The following is a 25,646-nucleotide window of genomic DNA, read 5'->3' as shown; positions in this document are numbered from 1 at the left end:
AAAACTTGCAATAGAAAAAGAGAGACTGATTATCAGAAAGGAAGTTGGATGGGAGAGAAGTATCAGACTAAGACTATGGCTGTGCATTTGCACTTCTGATTACTTTTGACCTCCAGGTTTGCATTCCTCACTGCAACTAGTTCTGTAATGGCCAGGTTTACAAATTGCCCCTAACAAAATAAAGAAGCATTTCTACTATGTATAGTACTCCCAAGCAGCTCCTTCAGAATCTGGTCCCAGGAAAATAATGGGCCCACTCTTGGTTATGAATTGATTCTTTTTTTTTATTAAAATAGAGAAGAATTTTTCATACTGTTTTGAAACATGGAATTCCAGCCTCAGTCATGTAATGATAGCAAAATTTGATGTTAAAAAAAGAATTGATGTCTTTCTAGCTTTGCCAAACCTGTGATTTGTTGTTCACAAGTTGGGCTGGCGCCTCCATTGCTGTTTCCCTCTGGAGAACTCACCTGCCAGCTCCACCTGCTGTGCAGCCCTCCCACGCCCACTTCATGGTCTGGAGTGGCATTCTTTTGGAACCTTTGCTTCTCCCTGCTGTCATGCAGCTTTCTTAGTAGTCACTGACTAATTATCCCAGTTCTGCTTCCGTCCTTCTGCTTCCTCACACCTGTCAAACCCAGGGAGAAGGTCACCACAACCGTCTCAGCTGTTGTTAGCAATAATTCCAGAATGATTGCAGAGCTATGCTGGTAATTTTGTGAATAAATTCTCTTGTCTTCCGGATTTTCCTTGGATGAGAGACCATGATTTTTTAGGTCAGTTTCAAAGCTTCACTCTTAGAAAAGCCATGGATGATAAAGTCCTTTTTACAGAAAGAAAGCAAAGCAAAACCTCAGAAACTTGTCTCAGCCAGGTGGCCCAATATTCCTTCTTGCTCATGTGGCATGGAGAAGAAGTGGTATCTCTAACTAGATGTATCATTAGGGATAAGAATGGGCACTGGGCAGAGCACCCTTAAATAATTACCAGTCATTGTGCCTCAAGCAATTTTGCAGTTGTCAGATGTTATTTTTTTGTGTTATTTCATCTCCTATTTTAGTATTCCTATCTACAGGGTTTTGCTCTTATCCGGCAGTCAACTAATTCTTTATGTAGTATTTGCTAATATCTAAAGAGTTACCTCATCCTATTTTTAATGTTTTTTTACAGATTGAGAGCGAGCAGACACTAGCCCAGGCTGTGTGGGGGGCAGAGGGAAAGGGAGAAAGAAAATCATAAGCAGGCTCCACACCTAGCATAGAGCCCGACACCCGGCTCAGTCTCACAACCCTGAGATCATGACCTGAGTCAAAATCAAGAGTTAGATGCTTAACCAACTGAGCCACCCAGGCACCCCACCCCATCCCATTTTAATGAGAAGATTCCTTTTAAATGAAATGCCTGTTCAAGATTGAGAGGGATGATTCCCAAATGGTGACGTTTTAGGTACAATGAATGAAGTTGTGAGGTGAAGTCTATTATAGCGTAAAAAGAGATTAAATAAGGGATCCCTGGGTGGCGCAGCGGTTTGGCGCCTGCCTTTGGCCCAGCGCGCTATCCTGGAGACCCGGGATTGAATCCCACGTCGGGCTCCCGGTGCATGGAGCCTGCTTCTCCCTCTGCCTGTGTCTCTGCCTCTCTCTCTCTCTCTCTGTGTGTGTGACTATCATAAATAAATAAAAATTTTTAAAAAAAGAGATTAAATAATTAAAATTTTCAGGGACACATACTTCATTAATAGATGAACCAACATTAAAAACACATGAATGGAATGTTTACCTTGTAAATAAGCTGAACTGCAAATATTTGTGGGATGTATAGAAATGAGTTTTAATATGAATGAAAATCTATAGTAATTTTACATTCAGGCAGGCTGTTGTATCGATTCTGCTCAGTCAGGACAGACTTTATGGCAAAGATCTTATACCTAAACTTTTTCTTACTGTTGAACATTACAGGGGTGGACAGTAAGAAGCAGTCCAGGTCTAGCTAGTCTGTGGGTTAATGACCCCAATAGCCTACAGATAAATGCCCCATTACATAGTTTAATTGATTCTTTTGAGATGTCTTTTTAGAACTGAAGCAACACTGAATTCAGGACAAGAATTCACAAAAGACTAAAGATAGCTAACAAATATAAAAAGTATTCAACCTCAACAAAAGGCAAAGAAATGTGAATTAAATCTTTAATTAAATACACTTTTGGTCTATCAATTGAGCCTTTTTTTTTTTTTTTAATGATAACAGTCATTGTTGTTCCAGGCAAAGTGGTGGTTGCTGGATGGAAATGGAAACTAATTTAGCAGACTTAAAAACATTAATATTTAGGTATTTATGTACTAGGATATTTATTTTAGTATATTTCAGTAGCAGAAAATTAGAAACAACTTCAGTGCCCATCAGTTAGGTAACAGCTAAGTAAATAATGGTACACATGACAGTTTAGCTATTAAAAATTATGGTTTCAAATATATTGTAAATTTGGAAACGTGATATAATGCTAAATTTAAAAGACAATACAACATTATAATGAAAATATTCCAATTACTTAAATCTATAAAAAAAAGAAGGACAAAAATTGTAGGTTTTCTCTGGGGGTATGATTATGGTTTTATTTTTTTTTCTTTGTACTTACTTCCTGAACTTTATAAAAAGCTTATTTTGGGGCACCAGGTGGCTCAGTCAGTTAAGTGTCCGACTCTTGATTTCATGACATGAGGGTTGTGAGATCGAGCTCTGCATCAGGCTCCACACATAGTGGAGATTTTCTCTCTCCCTCTCCCTCTGTCCACCCTCCTCCTTCTCTCTTAAAATGAAATAAGCTCATTTTGCTTTTATGTCTGAATAAAAGCCTTTTAAAAAATTGAAAATCTGAAATATGAGGCACACTAATCAATAAAGAATTTTACTTTGACCATTCATTATTGCTGTTCTCTCTCTAACAAAAAGAGACTCTATTGTTTCCATTAAATCTTATGACACAACTCTTTCTCTCCTTACCTCATTAAAAGTTCAAACCTCCTACTATAATCAAATAAATAAATAAATAAATAAATAAATAAATAAATAAAATAGGGGCAAAAAAAATAAAAAAAATAAAAGTTCAAACCTGAAGTAAACAAGGTATAACACTTACAGCAGTCTCAACTTCCATGATGGTGGTTTCTCTTTCCCTTTGCTCAGCTTTAGTGTATCTCTGTTTATACTAGTAGTTCTCCCCGTGCTTCTCTTCTAGAACCAACTGACATACTTGTCAGATGCTACTAGGTTATTTTTCACCTTATTAAGGGCTATGTATATTTTAGTTTTCCACTTTTCTCTGTCAAACCTCAGTATATTTATGCTAGCACTTCACCTTTTCAAAAATCGTTTTTCCTGAATAGAAAAGTAGTCCATGCTCATTGTAAACAATTCCAATGTAGAAATGTGTAAAGTAGAAAATGAAACTTTCCCATAGTACCTCCCATTCTCCAAGATAACCATTGTTGGCCTTCTAGATTGTTGTATGCTGTGTGGTGGGTATATTTAACAGTCATGGGCATTTGTTTTTTTAAGAAAAATAAAATCATAGTGTAAATACTTCCTTGCAACTTGTATATTTCACTTAATACTTTTATCTAGGACATACTTACCCACTTGTGTATATCTATTTCATTTTTTAAACAACTATGAAATATTTTAACTTGACTATACTACAGTTTAAGCAGCTCTTCTATTGACTGGCATTTGGGGTTTTTTTCCCCAGTTTTTTACAATTACAAAAAATGCTGCAATGAACATCTTTTTCCACATATTCTTGTGTACTTGTGTAAGACTTTTTGTGGGATAATTCTTAAATGTATATTGTTAGGTTAAGGAGTATACACATTTAAATTTTAATAAATACAGCTAACTTGCCCTCTTAAAAGGCCTACTTATACTTCCACCAGTATTATATAAGATGCTGTTACTAACACATGGCATTATTGATCTTTCCAGTCTTTGCCAATCTGATGGTAAAGTAATGCCTCACTGTTTAATTTGCATGTCTCTACTCATTAGCTAGGGTGGACATGTTATTTGTCTATTACTTCGCCATTTATATTTCTTCTATAAGCTTGCCTATATTTCTGTTGGACTATTCATTATTTTCTCATTGGCTTGTACAGCTTCTGGATCATCTTGACCATCTTATGATTTTTGGGGTTTAGGAGCCAAGTGAGAAGAAGGTGCCTCTGGACATGTCATTGTTCCTCAAGCTCCAGAAGCGGGTCACAGAGCTGGAGCAGGAGAAGCAGGTGATGCAGGATGAGCTGGACCGCAAGGAGGAGCAGGTGCTCCGCAGCAAGGCAAAGGTACACAGTGCTACCCCACCCCAGGGCCGTGCCCAAACCAAGCACTGAGTGGGACTTTCTGCACTCTCTTCTTTAATGGAAACTCAGCCCAGAAGTACTTTATCCAAACAGCATTTGGTTCATGTAGTGAGGGCTGAACTTTCCTCACTGTTTGCTGCAGAGTAAGGAAATATTCTGAGGAAAAATGTGACAATTAAAGTATAACTACTTATTTATAAAGTTTTTAACTTTACATTTTCCCTAGGAAGAAGAAAGACCACAAATTAGAGGTGCAGAACTGGAATATGAATCACTCAAGGTAATGGGAAGCTTCAGCCCAAGGCTTTGAATATCTTGTTTTGGCAAGTGACCTGCTTAGAGTTTCTCTTTTTCTCAGAGAACATCCTTAAGGACACCTTAATTCAGTCTTATTCAGGAATTACTTCTAGCTTCATGTTATTTCTTTTCATAGATGCTATTTCCTATGAGCTAAAGTTCAGTCTAAGCAGAAACAGGAGGAGTAGCTGCTATCTGAGGCTCTAGAAGGTAGGCAAGGACATGGATTCTAGTGTCAGATGGCCTGGGTTCAAATGTTAGATCTGCCACCATATAGCTGTGTGCAAGTTATGTATGTTTTCCATGCCTCAGTGTTCTCCTCTATAGAGTGAGGTTAATAATACTATTTATGTTATAGGACTGTCATGAAGATTATATGAAGTAATTCATGTACACTGTTTAGAATAGTGCCCAGCACATAGTAAGTACCCAGCAAATGTTGGCTCCTGTCATTATTCTCATCATTTTTTTTAAATGCCTGTACTTTACATATCAGCTTTAATTCTTAAAATAATCCTGCAAGTAAGTATTTTAGTTCCCATTTTACAGATGAGGAAATTGGAGCTAAGAAATATAAGTAACTTCCCTAAGATCACCCCACTAGAAACTGACAGGAACAGGATTTGAACATAGGTATCTTTGGCTCCAAAGCCTGTGCCCTAACCACCAAACCCCACTTGTAGAGAAAGATAGCTCAGTATTAGTTTTCTAGGTATTATAGTAAAAACGTATTCTAACTTATTTTAGAAACTGTTGGGAGGAGGAAGATGAAGGTAGAGAGTTTTCTCCTTAATGGTTAAAAGCAGTGTCTGACTAATAGGTACTGTGTGTCTCTGGGCAGTTGAACAGGGAAAGGCTCTGATTAGGAAGGAACAGGAGTTTCTGAAATACAAAGTATCTTGGGTAACCCAAGAATTTAGGTTTAAAACAAACAAACAAGAGCCCATTCCTTGATACAGAGTAGGTTGTGCACCTGGCTGGCTCAGTTGGTAAAGCATGTGACCCTTAATCTCAGGGTCATAAGTTCGAGCTTCATGGTGGGCGTAGAGTTTACTTTAAAAAATAAATAAATAAAATAATTAAAAATAAAATCAGGGTAGGCTGTTCTCCACTCAGCTCCTTCCTTAGCTTTCCAGAATCAGAACTTTTTGAGCCCTGTGAAGTTTGAGCTATCAGGCTATCAGCTATCAAGACACCCCCAGCTTTTTTCTAGGTTATTAATACATTATTTGTCTTAAATTTATCTTTCTCAGACATTTTCTGCTTGTGTTTATTTTTTACTATTTTCTCCATTTGTAAACAACAGTCTGGAATAACTAGAAAACTATAGCAAGATTTATGATTATAACCAAAGCTAAGAATTAGAAAAGCCACGAAATAGCATAAGAAAACTCATTATTTTAAAGAGAATTTTTTATGTATATTTGAGAATTCCTAGGGTCTCCCTAAACTGTCATAAGGATTTTTGTATTTTTTTTTTAGTAATATTACTTCAAGTCTGGTCCTGATATATTATTTCCTAACAGTGTTACGTGAAGTTATGTTAGTAGAACCCTGTCTTCTGTGGATTTTCCACTTCTTATGGTCCAGACCTGCTGATTACTGCTTCCTTTTGAGGCTGCATGGCAGCTTGATACAGGGAATGCCTGTCCTCCACCCCTGTCCAACCCACAGTTCCCTTATCAGCCCCTTCCCTTAAAGATAGAACTCTTCCACTGACATTTAATAAACACTTGACTAATAATACCTTCTATTTACTTTACAGTTTGAAAAGTTTTCCTGCACCTTATCTTATTTAGTCATTGTCAGACTTCTGAGATAAATTATTTCCTCCTTAAAGATTATTAAGCTGAGGCTGAGAACAGTTAAGAGATTAACAGAGTCTCATCTTGAATTTAGGTCTCCAGACAGAAGGAAACTTTCAAAACAGTCTTGATTCCTATTGTCACTTGTTTGAAAATTAATTTTTATTTAAATAAAGCACTATTTTAAAATACCCTAGAGAACCCTTTTACCCTTTCTAAATTATAACATGAATAAATCTATTGCTCCTTCAGTGAAAGTACTTCTCAGGTAATATTTATGTTTGCAGGGATCCCTGGGTGGCGCAGCGGTTTGGCGCCTGCCTTTGGCCCAGGGCACGATCCTGGAGATCCGGGATCGAATCCCACGTCGGGCTCCCGGTGCATGGAGCCTGCTTCTCCTTCTGCCTATGTCTCTGCCTCTCTCTCTCTCTCTCTCTCTCTCTCTGTGTGTGTGTGACTATCATAAATAAATAAAAAAATTAAAAAAAAAAAATTATGTTTGCAGAGAAAGAAAAGAGTGGCAGCAAAGTGTCATCTCTATTATTCTGACTCTCTGATGCCTTCTGTACCTTTTGTCTAGAGGACCAACTCATGATATGGGTCATATAAGAAAAGAATCAGATGGGATGGAATGGCACAGGCCAATGGAAGGGGAATAGGACTGTCATCTCCAACTCTTTCCCATCTTCCTGCCTCACAAAAATGAACAAATAAGACATTCTTTGGAATATGTTAAAAGTGAAGCCTAGATTTTAAAAAAAAATGAAGCCCAGATCACAAATTTCCCAAGTATATTAGCTCAGTATTTCTCAAAATATGGTCCCTTGGCCAGCAGCATTAGCATCACCTAGTAACTTGTTGGAAATGTACATTTGTAGGTCTCATACCAGACCTTTTGAATCAGAAACTCTAGGGGTTGGGCCATGCAGTCTGTCTGCAAGTGATTCTGATGCACTTTAAAGTTTGGGAAACATCGCATCGGAGCTTAGTGTCCAAGTAAAGACACTCATGTTTTCTGTTGCAGAAATGAGCAATATGAATCTGATTATCAGTTGGTGGGAGACTGGGGATAGGAAGGCTTATTCATTTTCCATAAGAATAGATTAATTCACATGAAAGAAAGGGTTATATATTCTTTTTTTTTTAATTTTTATTTATTTATGATAGGCACACAGTGAGAGAGAGAGAGACAGAGACACAGGCAGAGGGAGAAGCAGGCTCCATGCACCGGGAGCCCGACGTGGGATTCGATCCCAGGTCTCCAGGATCACGCCCTGGGCCAAAGGCAGGCGCCAAACCACTGCGCCACCCAGGGATCCCGGTTATATATTCTTATACTAGAAAAAAAAAGACTATAAATAGTTTTACTATAACTGTTGAGAGGTCTGATGTGGTGCTGCAAACCCAAGGTGGCTTGTCTGGAAGAAACAATAAAATATTTTATCTTATACCCCAAAGTATCTCACTTCCACAGTCATAAGGCCTTGTGTAATGTGCTAAATGAGGCAGCATGGTGCCTTCAGAGGCCTGTCTGCTTTACCGTTTCCCAGCCAGTATCCTGAGACATTTGTATTCTAGCGTCAGAACTCTATTCTGGATTGTCATTACCATTGTTTCAGCAAAGTTTGCATAAGCAGTGCTAACTGGTGGCATGAGGATGTCTGGTAGTTTGTGAAAGTATGGAGGGGATAAAGGATGAGTTTGGCCATCTGGGTGGCAAAGGAATCCATCCTTTCCTCCCACCTCCCAAGATTTCTGCCAGCAACTTCACAAGCCTGTCATACACATGTCAAAGTAGTTTGAAAAATATACTGTTTGTTGTCATCAAAACACTAAATGGAATTTTATTAGTTTAAGTGATATGTTAATTTTCTTATTAGAAGTTAAAAGTCTAAGATTTCAATAGTCTTTCCATTCTGTTTTACAAAGGAAATAAGAGGATGCTACTCAAGATTTCAGGGTTCTGTTCATCTGAACTATTCATTAGAAATAACCTGACCAGCTGAACCCTCATACTTGCCTTATATTTACCTGCAGAGACAACCTGGGCTTCTGAGGAATGGGCTAAATTCTCCCCGTAGGACTCAGCAGTCTCTCCAGGCCTGTGAACACACCCTAGGCAGGCCCAGAATAAATGTGACTCTGGAATCTGGGTTGATGAAGCAAACTGCCATTCGCCTTGCTCAGCTGCACTTGATGTTAGCTTCCTTAATTTGCAGAACAGAGCTCCCAGTAGAGCCTGGGAAGCTGTTTACTAGGGTAGCTCTGGTGATCTTTTCCAGCAGAATTCTACCATCTTAGGAGAGCATGAGCATTCCAGTGTAAAGTTGAGGATAACAGCAGTGAACTATTGTCTCTTCATACAGCGTCAAGAGCTGGAATCAGAAAACAAAAAACTGAAAAATGAATTAAATGAACTTCGCAAGGCCCTTAGTGAGAAAAGTGCCCCAGAGGTGACTGCTCCAGGTGCACCAGCCTACCGTGTCCTCATGGAGCAGCTGACCTCTGTAAGTGAGGAGCTTGATGTCCGCAAGGAGGAGGTCCTCATCTTGAGGTCCCAACTGGTGAGCCAGAAGGAGGCCATCCAACACAAGGTAAGCATGAGTGAGTGACCAAAGTGGGTGTCTGGAGACTGGCCTCTTTCTTTCTGTCCTTTCCCTTCAATTTATAATGAACCAAACACTTAATGAGCTTTTTTTTTTTTAATCTAATTAGCATTTAGTTTAAAGGATATTGTCCAAAAAAATGATATTGTCATTTAAAAAAAAAATCTCAATGTTGCTTTAAAACTGTTGTAAATGCCAATTAAAGTGAGCAAAAAATAAATGAAAACCAAAATGATCTCCCATTTCTCACTCATTAACAAAGGGCTTTTAAAATTAATCTTTAAGTAGTAATCTGGCCATGATAAATTTTGATCAAAAGTACAATCCAGAGCTCTTGGCCAGCTCAGTCAGAGGAGCATGCGATTCTTGACCTCAGGTTCATGAGTTCAAACCCCACATTAGGTATAAAAATTACTTAAATGAATAAAATAAGTAAACTTTTCTTAAAAAGTAAAATTCTGTTAAGTCCAAAAATCCATAGATTGTCTTGCTGTGTGAGAAGACATTAAATAAGACTTTAAAATTATTTGTTGAAAATAGCCCATTTAACTGGAAAGACAACATATAAAAGGGTTAGAAATGAGATCAGTGAGTAGAAGTTCCATGCAGATGATTTCTGCTCAGTTTAGGGAGTTCTGTCTAATAGGGGGAGCTGTCTCAACTGGGGAGGGGCTGCATGTAGTGTCAACAGAAAGGACCCATGTCACAGGGTAGAAGTAACCCTTCAAAGTTCTTCCTGCGCTTGGGTAATTTGAGACCATTGCTGCCATGTGTTGGTGATAAAGGGCCTTTTTGTCATTTGCCATCGGAGAGACTCTGGGTAATCATCATAAAACCTGGCCTGTGTCCCTATCCATGTTCATGCAGCAAACGAAGTGTTACCAAGAATTAGACAATCAAGTATTCCAGCTTCAGGACATACCATATAAAAAATGATTATAATATATAATGAACTGGAAGATCTGAGAATACTTTCCTTGAAATGGTAGTTCTGCATGTGGTTAAAATAATGAATCTGGCATATAACATTTGGTTTTGAGAAAGATAACTCATACTGAGGTCAACACTGATCCAGAAAATACCAAATTCTGAAAACAAGAAATTTGCGACTAATCTTGGAAGGAAAAAATATCCCAGGAATGAGTGGATTTATATAAAGAAATGGGCTTTCTTATTTTAAATCACAAACCCATCCGGGCTGAAATGAGGAGATTCTGGAAGGGGAATCTCTCCTTTGGCCTGGCCCTGTAGTCTCTCCTTTCCTGAGGCTTTCTCAGTGTGGTTTTCATGACTACTGCTGTGGTTGGGCCTTGAGATAGAAGACTGTCTCTTTATGCTAGCTGGAGCAGAGTCCAAAATCATAATTCCTTTCTCTGGTTCCCTTTCACTTTGTCTCTGTGACAAAGTAGTATTCTCACAAGAAACTTCAGTAAAAGTTAAGGGAAAGGAAAAAATAAAATGAACCAAGGGACATAAAAACAATCCAGTTAACAGTGCAGAGTTCTGGTATCAGATGCGCTCACTCACCCAGCTCACAGCTCTTCTCTAGCCTCTCAGATTGGCTGGTCCTGTCTCAGCAAGGCCTCTGCTCTCAGCCTACACATGGCAACAGCTTGTTCTTTATTAGGAAAAATGCCCACAACACTGATTGAGACCTTTCGAACCCATGGCTGTCTATCCCATTCAGTTTCCAGTCCAAAAGACTCATAATTTCACAGCTCCTTTGCAGGACAGTAGTGAGTGACACCCAGTGAGGTAGGTGATAATCCAGCCCAGCCAAGTCTACTTCATCTCCTCCACCTCTGTGAGTATTCTGAAAGGCTCCATTTGAACAAGTGACTTCCTATCAAGCTTGACTGTAACTCTCACAGACCTGGGATAAGACTTTCAGCCATATACATTACAGGAGGGTCATTTTCTCACCTACTCACAACTTAAAAAAAAAACAAAACAACTCAAAAAGAATCTCAAGCACTTGTTCCTGAAAATTAAGAATTATCACATAAAAATATATTAATGTCCACCTTATGCCAGTTCCACAAATACTAATTTTTGGGTTTTTACAGTTAGCTTTTCTGTTATGATGGGGTTCGTTGATGGGATTTATTTATGGAACTAAGGGTTTATTGTTTTCTCTGTTTTTTGTGCTTGCTGACTTGTGATTTTCAGGATGACAAGGTAATTATAAAACTTTTAAAAAACTTTTAGTAAATACTTTTATTTAATCCTAAATTTTACCGTACAAGTATTCCCCCAGTATATGCAATTGATGCTTCTGACCACCAAGTCTGTTTTGATATTTACAAATTAATTTCCTATTTGAGCCCTCTCTGTATCAGTGGAAAACTAATAGATATAGTAGGCTCCAGTCTGGATCAGAGGGAGGTCTCCATGACTTCTAATTCATAGTCAGCTCTCCGACTCACTATAGTAGTTGTGGTAGGCCATCCACAGCACAGGGGCCCAGGATGGGAGTCCCTTAATTTGGAACATACCCAAAAGCACAAGTTATCCCACACTCTTTTCTAGCAGCTATGGATTTGTTGGCCAAGGGTGAGAAGGAGCCTCAAGAGTAAAGCACACTTTTCCTGAGAAGGGTAGGATTTTCCTACATGGGGCAGCCCTTTCTAAACTTCTGAACTGGCTTAGGGGAGACAAACTTTGAGCAGTGAGTCAGGAATTTCCTAATGCTAGTGGTCCAAGTCTGATCCCATGCTCCAACCACTACTTCTTAGCTAAAGTAGGCCAGATAAGGGAAGGCCTGGCTGCTTACTATAAGGAAAACACCATATAAAGAAGTTTATCTTTCCTTTAGACTAGTTAATAGGATCAAGTTACCTAATTTACCTAAAGTTCAAAAGTACATCATATAGGTTTTCAGATATCAGACAATACATACAGCATTATTTACTATTGGGATTGGGTCTTTGAGAGTTACTATTTAAAAGTTAAAAATCTGAGTGTAGCCCATTGTAGAATAGAAAAGTTTTCTGTCTTTCAGAGAAAGATAAAAAAATTTCTATGAAATATATATTAAAATATATATAAATCATAGCTAAAGAAAGCTCTATGTAGCATTTATGGGAACGATTTTTAAAATTTAGTAAAATATAAGCTCTTATCAGATTATATTTGGTCTCTTTTTTTTTTTTTTTTAAAGATTTTATTTATTTATTCATGAGAGACACAGAGAGAGAGAGAGCAAGAAAGGCAGAGACACAGGCAGAGGGAGAAGCAGGCTCCATGCAGGGAGACTGACGTGGGACTCAATCCTAGGACTCCAGGATCATGCCCCAGGCCAAAGGCAGGCACTAAACCCGCTGAGCCACTCAGGGATCCCATTATATTTGGTCTTTGAGGATGCATTTATAAGCATTAGGAGAAAAGTGGGATTTTTTTTTAAAGTATGTTTCTGATCAAGAACTGGTCTTGAACTTATCTCAGAACTGGTCTCTAAGATCATGGTTTTTGAAGTGTTTTCTATTAAGTCCACTTCATTTTGAGACCTGCCTTTCGAACAAACATTGACTAACAGATCAGACATACACTATTTAGACAGATAGAATGGGCCCTTAGGTTCTAAAATGTATTATTCTCTAAAGGCTATAGTGCAGTAATTCTAAATCTATTCTTGCTCTGGTTTAGGAGAGACAGAGTAGCTGAGTAGAAGCAAGATTTGGAAATTACATTGATTATCTGACCAAAAAGGAAAAATAAAAAAGGAGGTAAAAATGTGAGCAGAAAAGTGCTTTTCATACAAAATCATTAGTAATGCTGACCTGCCAGAAATGTATTTCAAAAAATTATGTACCATCCTATAATGGAACAGAGGGAAGAAGAATTGAATAACAACAGATGGTGGATATTTACAAAGAGCTAAATTCTTCCCATTTATATGGGAATATATATGGGAATATATATACATATATAAATATATATTCCCATATATTATATATATAATATATATTATATATATAAATGTGTGAGAAAAAAACTAATTTTGCTAAAAAATATCATCTACCTTTTTTGTACAGAGTTTTTAATGGAAAAATGAGCTTTATGTCAAACTAAACAGTGTTTTACTGGGGCATTTGTTTTAGTATAACTAGATGGGAAGTAGTAGGAAGAATAGCTTTTGTTCTATTTTCATTCAGTAGTTGCTCAGTGTCGGGGCACCTGGGTGGCTCAGTTGGTTAAGCGTCTGCCTTCAGCTCAGGTCATGATCCCAGGGTCCTGGAATTGAGCCTCAAGTCAGGCTCCCTGCTCAGTTAGGAGTCTGTTTCTCCCTGTTTGTGCTTTCTCTGTCTCTGTGTCAGATAAGTAAATAAAACCTTATAAAAAAAATAGTTGCTCAGTGTTTTTACTTGGTTATTTTTCTAATGCTTTATGTATACTTGAAAATATATCTATGTTTTTATATATAAAGTATATACACACATATGTATATACAGACTTTGAAATATATATATTTATATTATAACATAGCATTAGAACAATTACCAGGCAAGGGATGCCTGAGTAGCTCAGAGGTTGAGCGTCTGCCTTCAGTTCAGGGCATGATCGCGGGTCCGGGGATCAAGTCCCACATTGGGCTCCCTGTGAGAAGCCTGCTCCTCCCTCGGTCTCTGCCTCTCTCTGTGTGTCTCTAATGAGTAAATAAATTTAAAAAAATAAAAAAGAAGAACAATTACCAGGCAGGGACACCAAGGAGCTACTTTAATGGGATATATATATTTTTTTTTCCCCCACCCCACGTAATGTAAAACACACATTGCCCATCAGTGATTTTATTTACAGGGCAGTGGTACTCTAGAATATCACCACCCTTTTAATAGAGGGACTGAAGACACCTCTTTCTCTTAACTGCCTGTGCCTGACCCTCCTCTCTAGTTATATGGGGCTGGAGCTGGGGCTCTACCGGGAGAGGTGTGGTAAGGCATGTAAACTTCCCTATTCTGGAGGAAAGAAAAATACTGTCTGTGGTCCAAAGCTTTTGAGTTGACTGCTAATGTGGAAATGTGTCATTTTCCCCTTCAGAATACAATGACAGATTCTACAATACTTTTGGAAGATGTACAAAAAATGAAAGATAAAGGTGAAATAGCACAAGCGTACATTGGTTTGAAAGAAACGAACAGGTAAGTCTATTCTTTTTTCAATCATTTTAGTTTAATCTTAATCATGTATATCTTTAGTCTTCGAGCCAGCCTCTTGCGCAGTAAGTCAAAGTGTTTATATATTGCTTTATTAGACATCAGCTAACCTTCAGGGGGAATTCAAGGTTTCCAGTATATTCCCATTTAAGATCTCATTTTTAATATAAGGTACCATTATTGATGTGAGGTGTCAAGGGGAATGCATTTTACATCAAGGGATTATATTTCTGTATATTTAGGGTCTTAGCCTGGAGAAGAAAACCAGTTACTCACTGTTGGACTGTTTGGTTAGTCTTTCATTTTTTGTTCAGGATGGTTGGGATAGTTTTTAGGGATAACTTTAGCTCTCAGTTAATGAAATTTAGTGTGGAAAGAAGTGGTGAAGTATCTGGAATCACCTCAATATTGGCCATATCATTCTACAAAGGTACTATGACTTCTAGGATGGGACTCTGATATTTAAGATCAAATATTTGTCACATTTCCTAAGGTCTTTTGAGAAAATCCTAATTCTAGTTTTATCCTATTTACTGTAAACACAAGTGAAGTTTCATATGGCACACAGCTCAGTCACTGTGCACCTAAGAGCTTTGGGTAGGCTGACTGAGGGTATAAGATTTGCACACCCATTTAATGATGAAACTTTATCAAAGACTTTTGTGTTAGAGAATAGATTATAGTAGAAAAAGATTGAAGGCATAAAGACTAGTTAGGAAGTTTTTCTATAATTGCATGACTGATTACAGTGACTTGACTTGGTTGGTGGCAGCTGGGATTGAGAGAAATGGGACACTTTGAAAGATACATAAGATGAGATCAAAAAGCTTGTGGCTTCTGAGATGTGTAGGTGAGGAATAGGGAATCATAGAGGGTGGCTCTTGAGTGTCTACTATGGATACTTGGTTGGATATGGTAATGCTTTTTGTGATCCTGGGTCTGTGGTGTGGGGAAGCACAAGGTGGAGATAATCAGTAGATTTATAAATAGTGAATGTAAGCAGCTAGGAAGACACCCAAAGAGAGAAATCCATTAGGCAGTTGAACATATAGATCTGGAATTAGGTATGTGGGCTGAGATATAAATTTTGAAGTCACCAGTGTAAATATTATTGAGACCATGAAAATAGATCAACTCTCCAGGGGAAGATGGTAAATAGAAGAGCATTCTCTGAAATGTGCTTTCTGTACACTTCATATCAACAGAAGTCTTGTAGAAGAGTAAAAACCTGGGCTCTGGAGTCAGATAGCCCTAGGCTCTGCTACTTGCCAGTGTGTTGCCTCCAAGGTATCTTATCTCTAAGCCTCGGTATCTTTGTCTGCAATGTGGCAAATGATACCCAATGGGTTAGTAGAACTAAATGAAATAATACATGTGGAAGGATATAGAACAGTGTCTGATAGCAGATACTCAGAAATATTCTTTTTATACCCCAGATAGAAAAAGCCTGTAATCAACTTTGTCATTATTATTTATTTATAATTTTTTTTAAGAGAGAGGGCACATATGAGCGAGTGAGAGAGAGTGGGGTGGGAGAAGGGACAGAGAGAGAGAGAGAGAGAGAGAATCTTAAGTAGGCTCCATGCCCAGCACAGAGTGTGGAGCCTGACACCATGCTCGATCTCAAGACCCTAATATCATGACCTGAGCTGAAATCAAGAGTCAAGCATTCAACTGACTGCACTACCCAGGTGTCCCTATATATACTTTTAATAAAATATGTCACATCTTTAATATAAAAGCAGTTTCCCCAGATCTAACATTAATTTTGACACAAAAAATCTTTGTAACAATTGTGTCATAAAAGTTGAGAGCTTTGGACATATTCTTATTTATAAGTCACTCCTATAGGAATTTCTTAACACAATTTTAAAAATAGGAAAGTGGTTTTTATTAAGTGAAAACAAGTTTCTACTCAGAAGACTTAAAACTTCATTTTGAACTGGACTGTGAAGGTTGCCACATGAAGACAATAGCTGACGTTTTCATTCTATATGTGTGTGACTATCATGGTAGATCTTGGTCTCTTACACAATATGTGACATAAAGATCACTCTCCTAGCTGAGTAAAATGTTGAAAACAACTTCTTTTTCACCTTTTCAGTCATTTCTTACTTTACAGAAAAAGTAGCTCCTTGATTTTTTGTTCTTCTTTCTACTCATTGACATGTGATGTTACATGTTATCCATTTTGTACAAAATTAACCAAAAGTAATTTTTGTGATAATGTCAACGCCATCTGTAATTAATAAAAACAATCTTATTGCCTTAATGAAATATTGAAATACCGCGTGCTACTCTTGACCATCATCATCTCATGACCATCCTGTATCCCTTTGTGTTTTGCATTGTTGTTCCTTTTGCATGGAAGATCACCTGCTATGGATTGCCATGAGTTGAATGAGGATGGAGAGCTGTGGCTGGTTTATGAAGGGTTAAAACAAGCCAACAGGTTATATTTGTCTCCTCAAAATGGAATGTTATTAACTTGTTGCTTCTCTTACTAACAGTGGCCTTCTGACTTTAATTTCTGTGTTTCTTATACATTAGTTGTCTTCCTGGGTAAATTTCAGTAAAATGTAGAACATTCAGCCAAGTACCTTCTTAAATATTTTCTCCACTAAGAGATGCAATTACAGCTGAAATGGATTGATAGTGAATTTAAGAGTTGCTGCCTGTGAGTGAAGGATCTTCTCTTCATAGACTAAAATTTCTGGCTATATCACTAGGGATTGAAAAACAAAACAAAACAAAACAAAACAAACCTTTCCATTAGAGCCCAAACTACAGTGGGAAAGAATAATACCTATTATTTAGTAGTTTCTTATTTGTAATAATAACCAATCTAAAGGAACGTATCACCTGTGAGACTGTATTCTTATATATGTTATCATGCTGCCTAACTGCAGTGTTGAGTGCCTAATTTGGCATTCTGTGTGATTATTGTGAAATTCAGATGTGCGAAACCACAAACCAGAAGGGTCTCCTGTATTGCTACAGTTCAAAATAATAACACATTAAATGTGTTTAGGGGAAAGCAAATAAAACTGAAACAGCAATAGGTTTCTAACACAGATACTCATCTGCTCTGGGGTATTTGTATCTTTAAAGTCTCATTAAAAATACCACTTTAGTGATTAAATTTAAAAAATACTTAGCTATTTGTTCAAGGGGCTCCTGCTTATTCTGCTTTGTTTGTTGTAATCACAAGCCATTATCATTAACTTTGTGGTGTTATTGGTTCAAATGTCTTTGAAATTTTATAATCACTAAAATATTTTTAGTCTGCTGTTAACCGTTTGCTTGCAATGGCATCAGGAACCTTTGCCCAGCAGTTGATTACAGAGGGGATTAGAATAAAAGAATGTTTTTCCTTTCTTCATGTTAGTTAATTCCTAACCATAACTTTGTTTTGTGTTTGGAAAGGGGGTGAATATAGAAGTGGGGGTGCATGGTGAAGGGAGGATGCCGTTTCTCCCTGGTACTCCCGCAGTCGATGCCCTGGTTTGCTTACAGGCACAGCTGACTTGGGTGCTTGCTCAGAGAAGCTGCAACCACTTTGTCCATCCTATTAATAACATCTATGAAAAAAAAATAACATCTATGTTCTAAAATCACATCACAAAAAAGTAACATCTATGTTCTAAAATCACATGTTATTGATATAGAAGTGTATGGGAGAGAGAAAAGATGACAAATATAAAATACACGTATGTGAAATTTCAGAATGACCTGTGTGGATTTGGATAAATCTGTATTTATTTCAGAGTCACACCAGCCTTTCTGTCCCTCAGAGATAAGAGTAGAAAGTAGAAATGGGACCCTGGTCATACTCTGCCTGAAATTAGTAACACTGAAATTCTTACAGGCATATTTAATGAGATAGGGAGTTTGTAATCTTGTCCTACACTGCAGAGTTATTCTGTGGCAAAGATGCTGTCTTTGCCAACTGAAATGCTAGTTTGTAAACAGTGTAAGCCAGATTAAAAGTATGTTTTTTTAATTGACTATTTTAGTCACCATTTCTAATAAACTTTTCAAAAGAGCTTAAACTTTCCTATTTCTTAGGGCCTTTGAGAATGTTATATTTGTAGCATTCCATAATTCAGAAAGATGCAAATGTGAGAGCACTTCGTTTGTTTGCGTTTCTTAACTTGAAAGAAGTCAGAAGTTACACAGACACTACAGCTTCCCCACTTTTCCTGCCCTGGCGAGCGAGCATAAAGCCTCATGCCCAGCAAGCAGAGACACAGGTGCCATCTCCCTCTCGTACCTGTGCACTTCTCCCCAGGCTCCTGGAATCCCAGCTCCAGTCCCAGAAGAGGAGCCACGAGAACGAGGCTGAAGCCCTCCGTGGGGAGATCCAGAGCCTAAAGGAGGAGAACAACCGGCAGCAGCAGCTGCTGGCGCAGAACCTGCAGCTGCCCCCGGAGGCCCGCATCGAGGCCAGCCTGCAGCACGAGATCACCAGGCTGACTAACGAAAACCTGGTAAGCCATGCTTTCCTCAGCGTGCAGCGCCTGGCCCTGCAGCACCCACCGGCCTTGTTTCCTTTCCGGCAGACACATCTGTATGGGCTGGTAAAAAACTTGCTGCTGCTCCACACTCCATAGCAGAGACAGAGTAAGGAAAATGTGATTGTGTTTGTTGACATGAAAAAGTCCCAAGCACAGGTTGTGTATCTGACAGAAGGCTCTGGGCTGTCTGAGCATTCTTAGACCTCCCTTGGGGAGCCTGGGAGATCTCCCCCAACTGTGTGCTGGGCTTTTGACATCCTTGAGAACTCGGCTCACCTGCTTCCTCCCCTTTGGCTGCAGATTCTCTGCCATTTTAAGGAGCCGTGTTACTTGGTTGTCACCGTAGAGACTAGGGATGAGCTTTAATCTTTGGTCCCCAGGCAGCCACCGAGGCCATTCCTGCCTCCATCTCGAGCAGATGGGCAGGGGTTGGAGTTATGGTTGGGGAAGGTGGTTGGCAGAACCAAGAGGTGGCTTTTGGTTGACATTGGCTAGACCTCCCAGGTCAGGGTGGAGAGATATCAGCATTTAAGTCTGTATACTTTTGATTCTAACAGAAGTGCAGTGAATGAGGAGATTTTTTTTTCCCTTGCCAGATTCTGAATGCTGGCACAGAATCCAAGTTATTTCTTATTCCTCCTTTTTCTTTCTTTAGCAGGAAATATGTTCTAAAATATTTCTGTCACAAAATAACTTTTATTATAGACATAAATCTACTTAGGTTTGATAAGTATATTAAGTTAAAAGTCATTGAAAAGTTATAATTCTGCATTTCTATAGAAAATATTATATTGTAGTGCCAGCCTGGTTTTGAGAAAAGCTATTTGGAACTGATAGTTGATTTCTCTTTTTTTTTTTCCCTAAATTCAGAGTTTTAATGACCTTTAATAAAATAGTTTGGATTTTCTCTGAATATTTAACGGTCTGAATTATTATAATCAACTCCATTAGTGATCACTTATATTTCAGATCGTTTTCTAGTGTCCTCTATTTAACCACCTTTTGTATTAATTAGATGTAAAACCCAAAAGTATTCTTTTCACCTTCTGTCCCTCTGAAGGCAGCTTGCTATGTGAAGCTCCATTGTAGGAATGGGAGAAACATATGTCGAACTCTTTACATAGTGACTGAAATATCACAGATTTGTGGGGGAAAATGTTTTGAATCATGGAATATTTTTGAAACGTCATTATTCTCTCAAGTATGTTGTTGCTTACATTAAACTAACAGTGCTTTAATGCCTCAGAATTGATAAATATACTGAATTATAACAATTGATCAGTGTATATAAATTCTGTGCTTATAAATGATTGTTAAAATACAAGTTGAAACCATGAAATCAAGATGCTTCTGGATGGCAAACTCCCAATTTTTTCACTAAGTTGATTAATCATTTATTTTGCAATCTTGTCTGCATTATTAATTTTCTTGGCAGTTTTCATAGCTAATACAAAAGTAAATTAAAGCTCTGAAATTCTAGGGGGTAGAGTCTAGTTAATGAGATTCTCTGAGTTTTAGAAAACCCTCTACAGGTCAGCTACTTTCCGTACCTGACTACTAATTCTGGAGAATAGTTTCAAACTTAAGTATAGGGAATAATGCACTTTTCAAAACCATGATATAATTTCTTAATTGTGCATTTCTTTAGGAAACACTTGAACAGAATGGTAAAGCCCAATGGACCTACACTTAGTGTTCTTGGGAACTCTATCCTGCATAACCCACTTACCCACCTACTTCCCAACACAGACACGAAGATGGTCTTTTTTCCTTCCTCCACTTGTGAACATGCTCCATGGGCCTCCCCCATGTTGCCATTACGGAAGGAAGACACATAGCTTCTCACCAGCCATTTCACCTTCAGGCAAGAGTGCCAACATTGCCTTAATTTTCACTTTCATTTTATTTGCCTCCTCCCCTTGTCACTGCTGCTGGCTACAGGAAAAAAAAAAAGTACAACAACTTGTGAGGAGGTCTGAGGAGTGAAATACCAGCTTTCTGTTCTGTATAGCCTGCTAAATGATGGCACCTGAGTGATAGCCTGTTACCCTTGAGCACATGAAAATATATGTGTATGTGTGTATCTATATAAAATTAGAATCATCTCTACTGGAAAGATCAGAAGGCAATGGGCAGATGACAAATCAGCCTTTTGAGAACATAAACTGTCATTATTTGTGTTGTAAAATATTTTAAAATTTATTTTGCTGAGAGGTCACATTCCCCTCAAAGACACAGAGAAAAACAAATATCCATTGTGCCTGTTTTTTCAGTATTTTGAGGAATTATATGCAGATGACCCTAAGAAGTATCAGTCATATCGGATTTCACTTTACAAACGGATGATTGTATGTAAACTCAGAGTGCATTTCTGTTGTCTCCCTTGCTACTTGTAGCCTCTATTACTGAAGAGCACACTGCTGCCCACCCCTCCTCAGGAATCTCTTCAAAAACTTTCACGAGACCTATTTCTCCCCACAGCTGTCTTGTAGCCAGTGGTGTCACCTCTGTCAGTGTCCTGCGTCCATTGTCACGTTGGGTTTGTTATTAACAATAGGCTTACAGTGTGATGGAAGCAAACTGTGATTGGAAAGATAAAGTAAAATCCAAGAAGCACAACTGAACACTTTGAAATGTTAGCACCTATTTCCTTCGAATCAGTAGTCTAGTTTCTAAATCTGCGCTGTCTCAACTGGAAAGTGAATGAGTATTTGTGTTTATAAATACTTTCCTTCACCATCACCTGCATAGCAACCAGACGTAGCACTGACTGACTTCGCTCCTAAACTTTGAGTCTGCTGTTACCCACTTATTCTTACTTATTTATCTCTTAACTCTGTCTGCGATTTGAGAATTCTGATAGCCATCAGAGACATTTTTTACCCTCTCCCCTTGAATGTACTGTCTTTCTTCTTCCTTTTTTTGCATATAAAGTACTTGGAATTCCCCCCTTTTTTCTATAAGCAAAGTTATATCGCCTGTGAAATTTTATGGGTGTGTTATACCACCTGCCACTTGGACCTAGGTCAGCAGACCACTCTTTATCCTTTCTCTGTGTTTCTTTTTCAACTTACCTTTTATTTCCCCCAAACTTCTTAAGTTATAGGACTAATTTCAACATTTCCAAAGGGTAGGTCTCAAAGAGACCATGCTTCTCACACACAGGGGTCGGCCAAGAGCCCTGACCTAAGTTCAGCCATCCTTAAAACTTCCCACAGAATTTTTTGAGCACTTGTCAAATTTATTTTGCCTCTTCCCCCTTGAGAGAAAGCATTCTACTGAAAAAAGCAGTACATTTTACAAGCATTTAATTGTTTTACCCACAAGGAGTCTACTGGAAAAGACTCCCCAGTGAGCCCGCTATCCATCACGCTGTAAAGGATTTTACTGCAGTGTGTATTTTAACATTTGGCTTTTATTGTAGCTGCATTTCCCATGCCTGCCAGTTTTAGCCAGGTGGTGGCTCCACCAGCGAGCTTTTCTGGAGCTTTTATGTAAAACTAACAGTGTTCCTGTGATTTTGTGTCTGCTTTCCTTTTGTGCATTTTAGAAGGCCTATTTTGATCTTTCTATTATATTTCTCATTTTAATCTTTAGGACTTGATGGAACAACTTGAAAAACAAGATAAGACAGTTCGGAAACTGAAAAAACAACTGAAAGTATTTGCCAAGAAAATTGGTGAACTAGAAGGTATTTTAACACGTTTTTACAACAATTGCTGCATCTTGATTTTGTATTGCTATGCCAGTGGTCTAACAGGTTTGCATGTGAATATTAGGGATGATAACAAAATTGACTTTCAGCAAATATGACCTCTGTGGAGTGGAAATATCCATTGCTAGGTAGGGAAAAACGTTCTCCACGAAGAGAGAGAAATCATTCAACAAGCATCTAGTGACTGTCCTCTATGTGCCAGACACTGGGCTTGGCAAATATAACATAGAGGTTTAGAACATGGATTTTGGTGCCAAGCTTTTTGGCTTCAACTCCCAACTCTTCTATTAGTCATCTGATATTGGGAAAATTATTGAACCTCTCTATACCTCGGTTTTCCCACTTGTTAAATGGGAATGATCTATGTTAAATGGCATCTACCTGACAGTTTGTAAGGATGAAATGAATTAATGTGTGAAATATATACTTAGTGTGTTCCCTGACACATAGTAAGTGCTGTATACAACTTAACTATTATTATTATTACAATTAGTATTAGGGATACTAAGAAGAGTAAGACAAGTCTGTGTCCTCAAAGAATGTAATGGAGAAAAAAGAGAAACAATGATTTATGATTACAAAGAAATAAGATTTTTTTAACATTTCACAATTTACATATGATAATGGGAAAACAGCTTGAAAAAAATGATCAAATATCAATTGTAATTATATACAAATGAATCTTGTCTTTTGGATTAGTGTGTTGGTTCCTTCACTAAGTATTTACCTAGGTGCCAGAGATATAGCAATGAATGGAGATAAAGCCAGGTTTTAAGTTTATTCCAACAACATTCTCATTGTTCAAGAGATTTAGAGACCCTCTTTGGAATTGCCTTCACACCTATACACTTTTGACCAAAAATGATACTCTGTAGTCTGACTACCCATCTAGTCTCTCAGTGTCACTCTGCATAGTTTGGAATGTTTGGAAGAATCTACCATGTTAACTCTGTATGGTTTTCATTCTCCCAACATGCAAGGTCTGTCACAACTGTCCTTTCTGTTTGGTCTTCCTAATTGGTCAAGTCCTGCTCATCCTTTGAGACCAGAGTCATATGTCACATCCTCAAGAGCAGCTTCTCCTGATCACCGAGACAGGCTTTATGGCTCTGCCCTCTGTGGACCACAGTTAGCAATTTTTCCGTTTGAATCACTGGCTTCCTCAATGGACATGAGCTTTCTGAGCATAGGGTCCACATCTTTTTTCCTCTTGTTTTCATAGCACCAGTATTACCTAGCATGGTGTCTGACCTATCATAATCATTCCTTAAATGTTTGTTGAATGAATAAGTTCCAAACATATTTAGAATGATGGCATAGATGTTTACTTTGAATGTACTCTCTTGGATGTACAAATGCTGAAATATTTTTGTAGAAATCAGACAAATTACTTTGCAGTCATAATTTATAAACCTTTTTAGCATTACATGACTCCTATATTACACTAAAACTTTGAACCTCCCAGGATACACACATGGACTATAATGTCTATTGATAAAACTTTAAAAAATCTTTATTCAGAAAACCTTTCTGCCCTTAACTCTGCTTTAATTATATCATAAGATGATAATTAGACAAGAGTGCCTGAAAGAACTGATTTTAAGGATATTAATTGGTAGATTATTTTTTAAACTTCTAATGATTTCTTTTCAATACATTAGTAAAATTTGATAAATAGCAAAGCTACTTATTTTAAGTTTTTACTCAGCTTTCTTTGATACATATATTTTAATTGAGATAGGTTACAGTATTTCAAGATGTCAGCGATTTTAAGCTATTATCAATCAGAAATCAATCTCATAAATTAAACTATCTCATCAGCTGTATTCTCAAACCTATAAGTAGCATTTGAGAAGGCACTTCATAGATTAAATAAAAGGACATCATATTCTTAAGAAAAGTTATATTTGAAATTAAATAACACAAAACTAAAGAATAAAATGAAGTAGATGTATATGACTTGGGCTCATGCTGGGTACTCCTCCCCTAAATTAGAGACTAAGGTAACAAGCTCTTCTAACACTTTTGTCTTCCTATTTCCTTATCCTCCATTATACGGAAATACAGGGAACTTTCTACAACCAAAGCCTTTTTAAAAACTAAGTTTTCTTGTATTTTTCTCTAAATATAATATACTTAAATTCTTCTGGTTTAAAATAGCAAGATTCTTATCTCCTTCTATGGGCTACCCTTAATTAAGGAGACTTTTTTAGAAGCCAGTGAAGCCTTTTTTTTTTAAATGCCAACATATATAATTTTTAGCAGAAATTATAAAGCTAAATAGAGAGTGTTTCAAATTTTGATCGGCTTTGTGCTATATTTTAATCCAGGAGTGGGTGTTCCATCTCAACTTTCATAAAGTCAGGGAATTTAGACCTAAAAGAATTCTAGAAATCAGTTAATTATTTCATAGGCATAAAAAACAGAAGCCCAGAAACCATAAGGGACTGCCAAGGTCTCAGCCAGTGAGTAGCCAAACTGGAACTAGAACCCAAGCCTCCAGGAACAACTGACTTCTCTCCTTGCTGTCATATTTTCCAATTTTCCTCTCTACTTATAGGAATATATTCACCTGTCTCCATTAAACCTGAAATCAAGATCTTTCTGGTTCCAAAGTGGGGAAATTAAATTTTTTTAAAAATGCCCAATTTCCTTTCCTTTTCCAGGACAAAAAGGCTCAGGAATATTTTTCCCACAAATATAAAGAATCCAGAAAATGAAAATAGGTATTGCTTCAGGTTTTTTTTAGAAGAAAGTCTGTAATAGAACATTGGACCAAATGACCCCTAAGGTCTTATGAGTCTTTGAAAGCTGAAATGCGGTCCCAGCTTCTTTCTTTCAGGCCCTATAATTTCCTGATGCTGCATACATAAAAACTGACATTTTAATTAGTAGATGGCTTGTTAAAAAAAATCAGAATTGTGTTGAGTTGACATCCATATTTTATCTATGAATTTTTTTGAAAAGAAATCTCTGAAGACAATTCCAAAGCAGAGAGAAAATTTTAATGAAAATATGGAAAGCCATCTCTGACATTTTTGTGCAGAACCAAAAATATCTTGGTTAAAGGTTTTGTAAAAAGAAAGTAAGCTTTCTTTTAAAATGTGAGCTCTCCTAGTAAAAATATTCACCATATTTCATAAATTCTGAGGTGCTCAAATTTTTATATTTTAACATCTTAAATTAAGTTGCATCTTTCAG

General features: G+C 37.6%; 1 protein-coding gene across 4 annotated transcripts in view; it reads left to right on the top strand.

The window, feature by feature from the left end:
* MYO5A (myosin VA) overlaps positions 1–25,646 on the top strand; it is a 199,002-nt gene that overhangs the window by 152,818 nt on the left and 20,538 nt on the right. The window contains exons 26-33 of one of the 4 annotated variants that reach the window (XM_072738568.1): positions 4,191–4,334; positions 4,579–4,632; positions 8,821–9,048; positions 14,098–14,198; positions 16,585–16,665; positions 18,505–18,703; positions 21,004–21,078; positions 22,328–22,421. In XM_072738568.1, the coding sequence (XP_072594669.1) occupies positions 4,191–4,334; positions 4,579–4,632; positions 8,821–9,048; positions 14,098–14,198; positions 16,585–16,665; positions 18,505–18,703; positions 21,004–21,078; positions 22,328–22,421 (976 nt within the window). The remainder of the gene's footprint in view (positions 1–4,190; positions 4,335–4,578; positions 4,633–8,820; positions 9,049–14,097; positions 14,199–16,584; positions 16,666–18,504; positions 18,704–21,003; positions 21,079–22,327; positions 22,422–25,646) is intronic. The other 3 variants (XM_072738570.1, XM_072738569.1, XM_072738571.1) reach the window with 3 other exon arrangements.

The sequence above is a fragment of the Vulpes vulpes genome, chromosome 15 (genome assembly GCF_048418805.1).
Source record: "Vulpes vulpes isolate BD-2025 chromosome 15, VulVul3, whole genome shotgun sequence".
Lineage (NCBI taxonomy): Eukaryota > Metazoa > Chordata > Mammalia > Carnivora > Canidae > Vulpes > Vulpes vulpes.
This window is presented reverse-complemented; position numbering and strand designations above follow the sequence as displayed.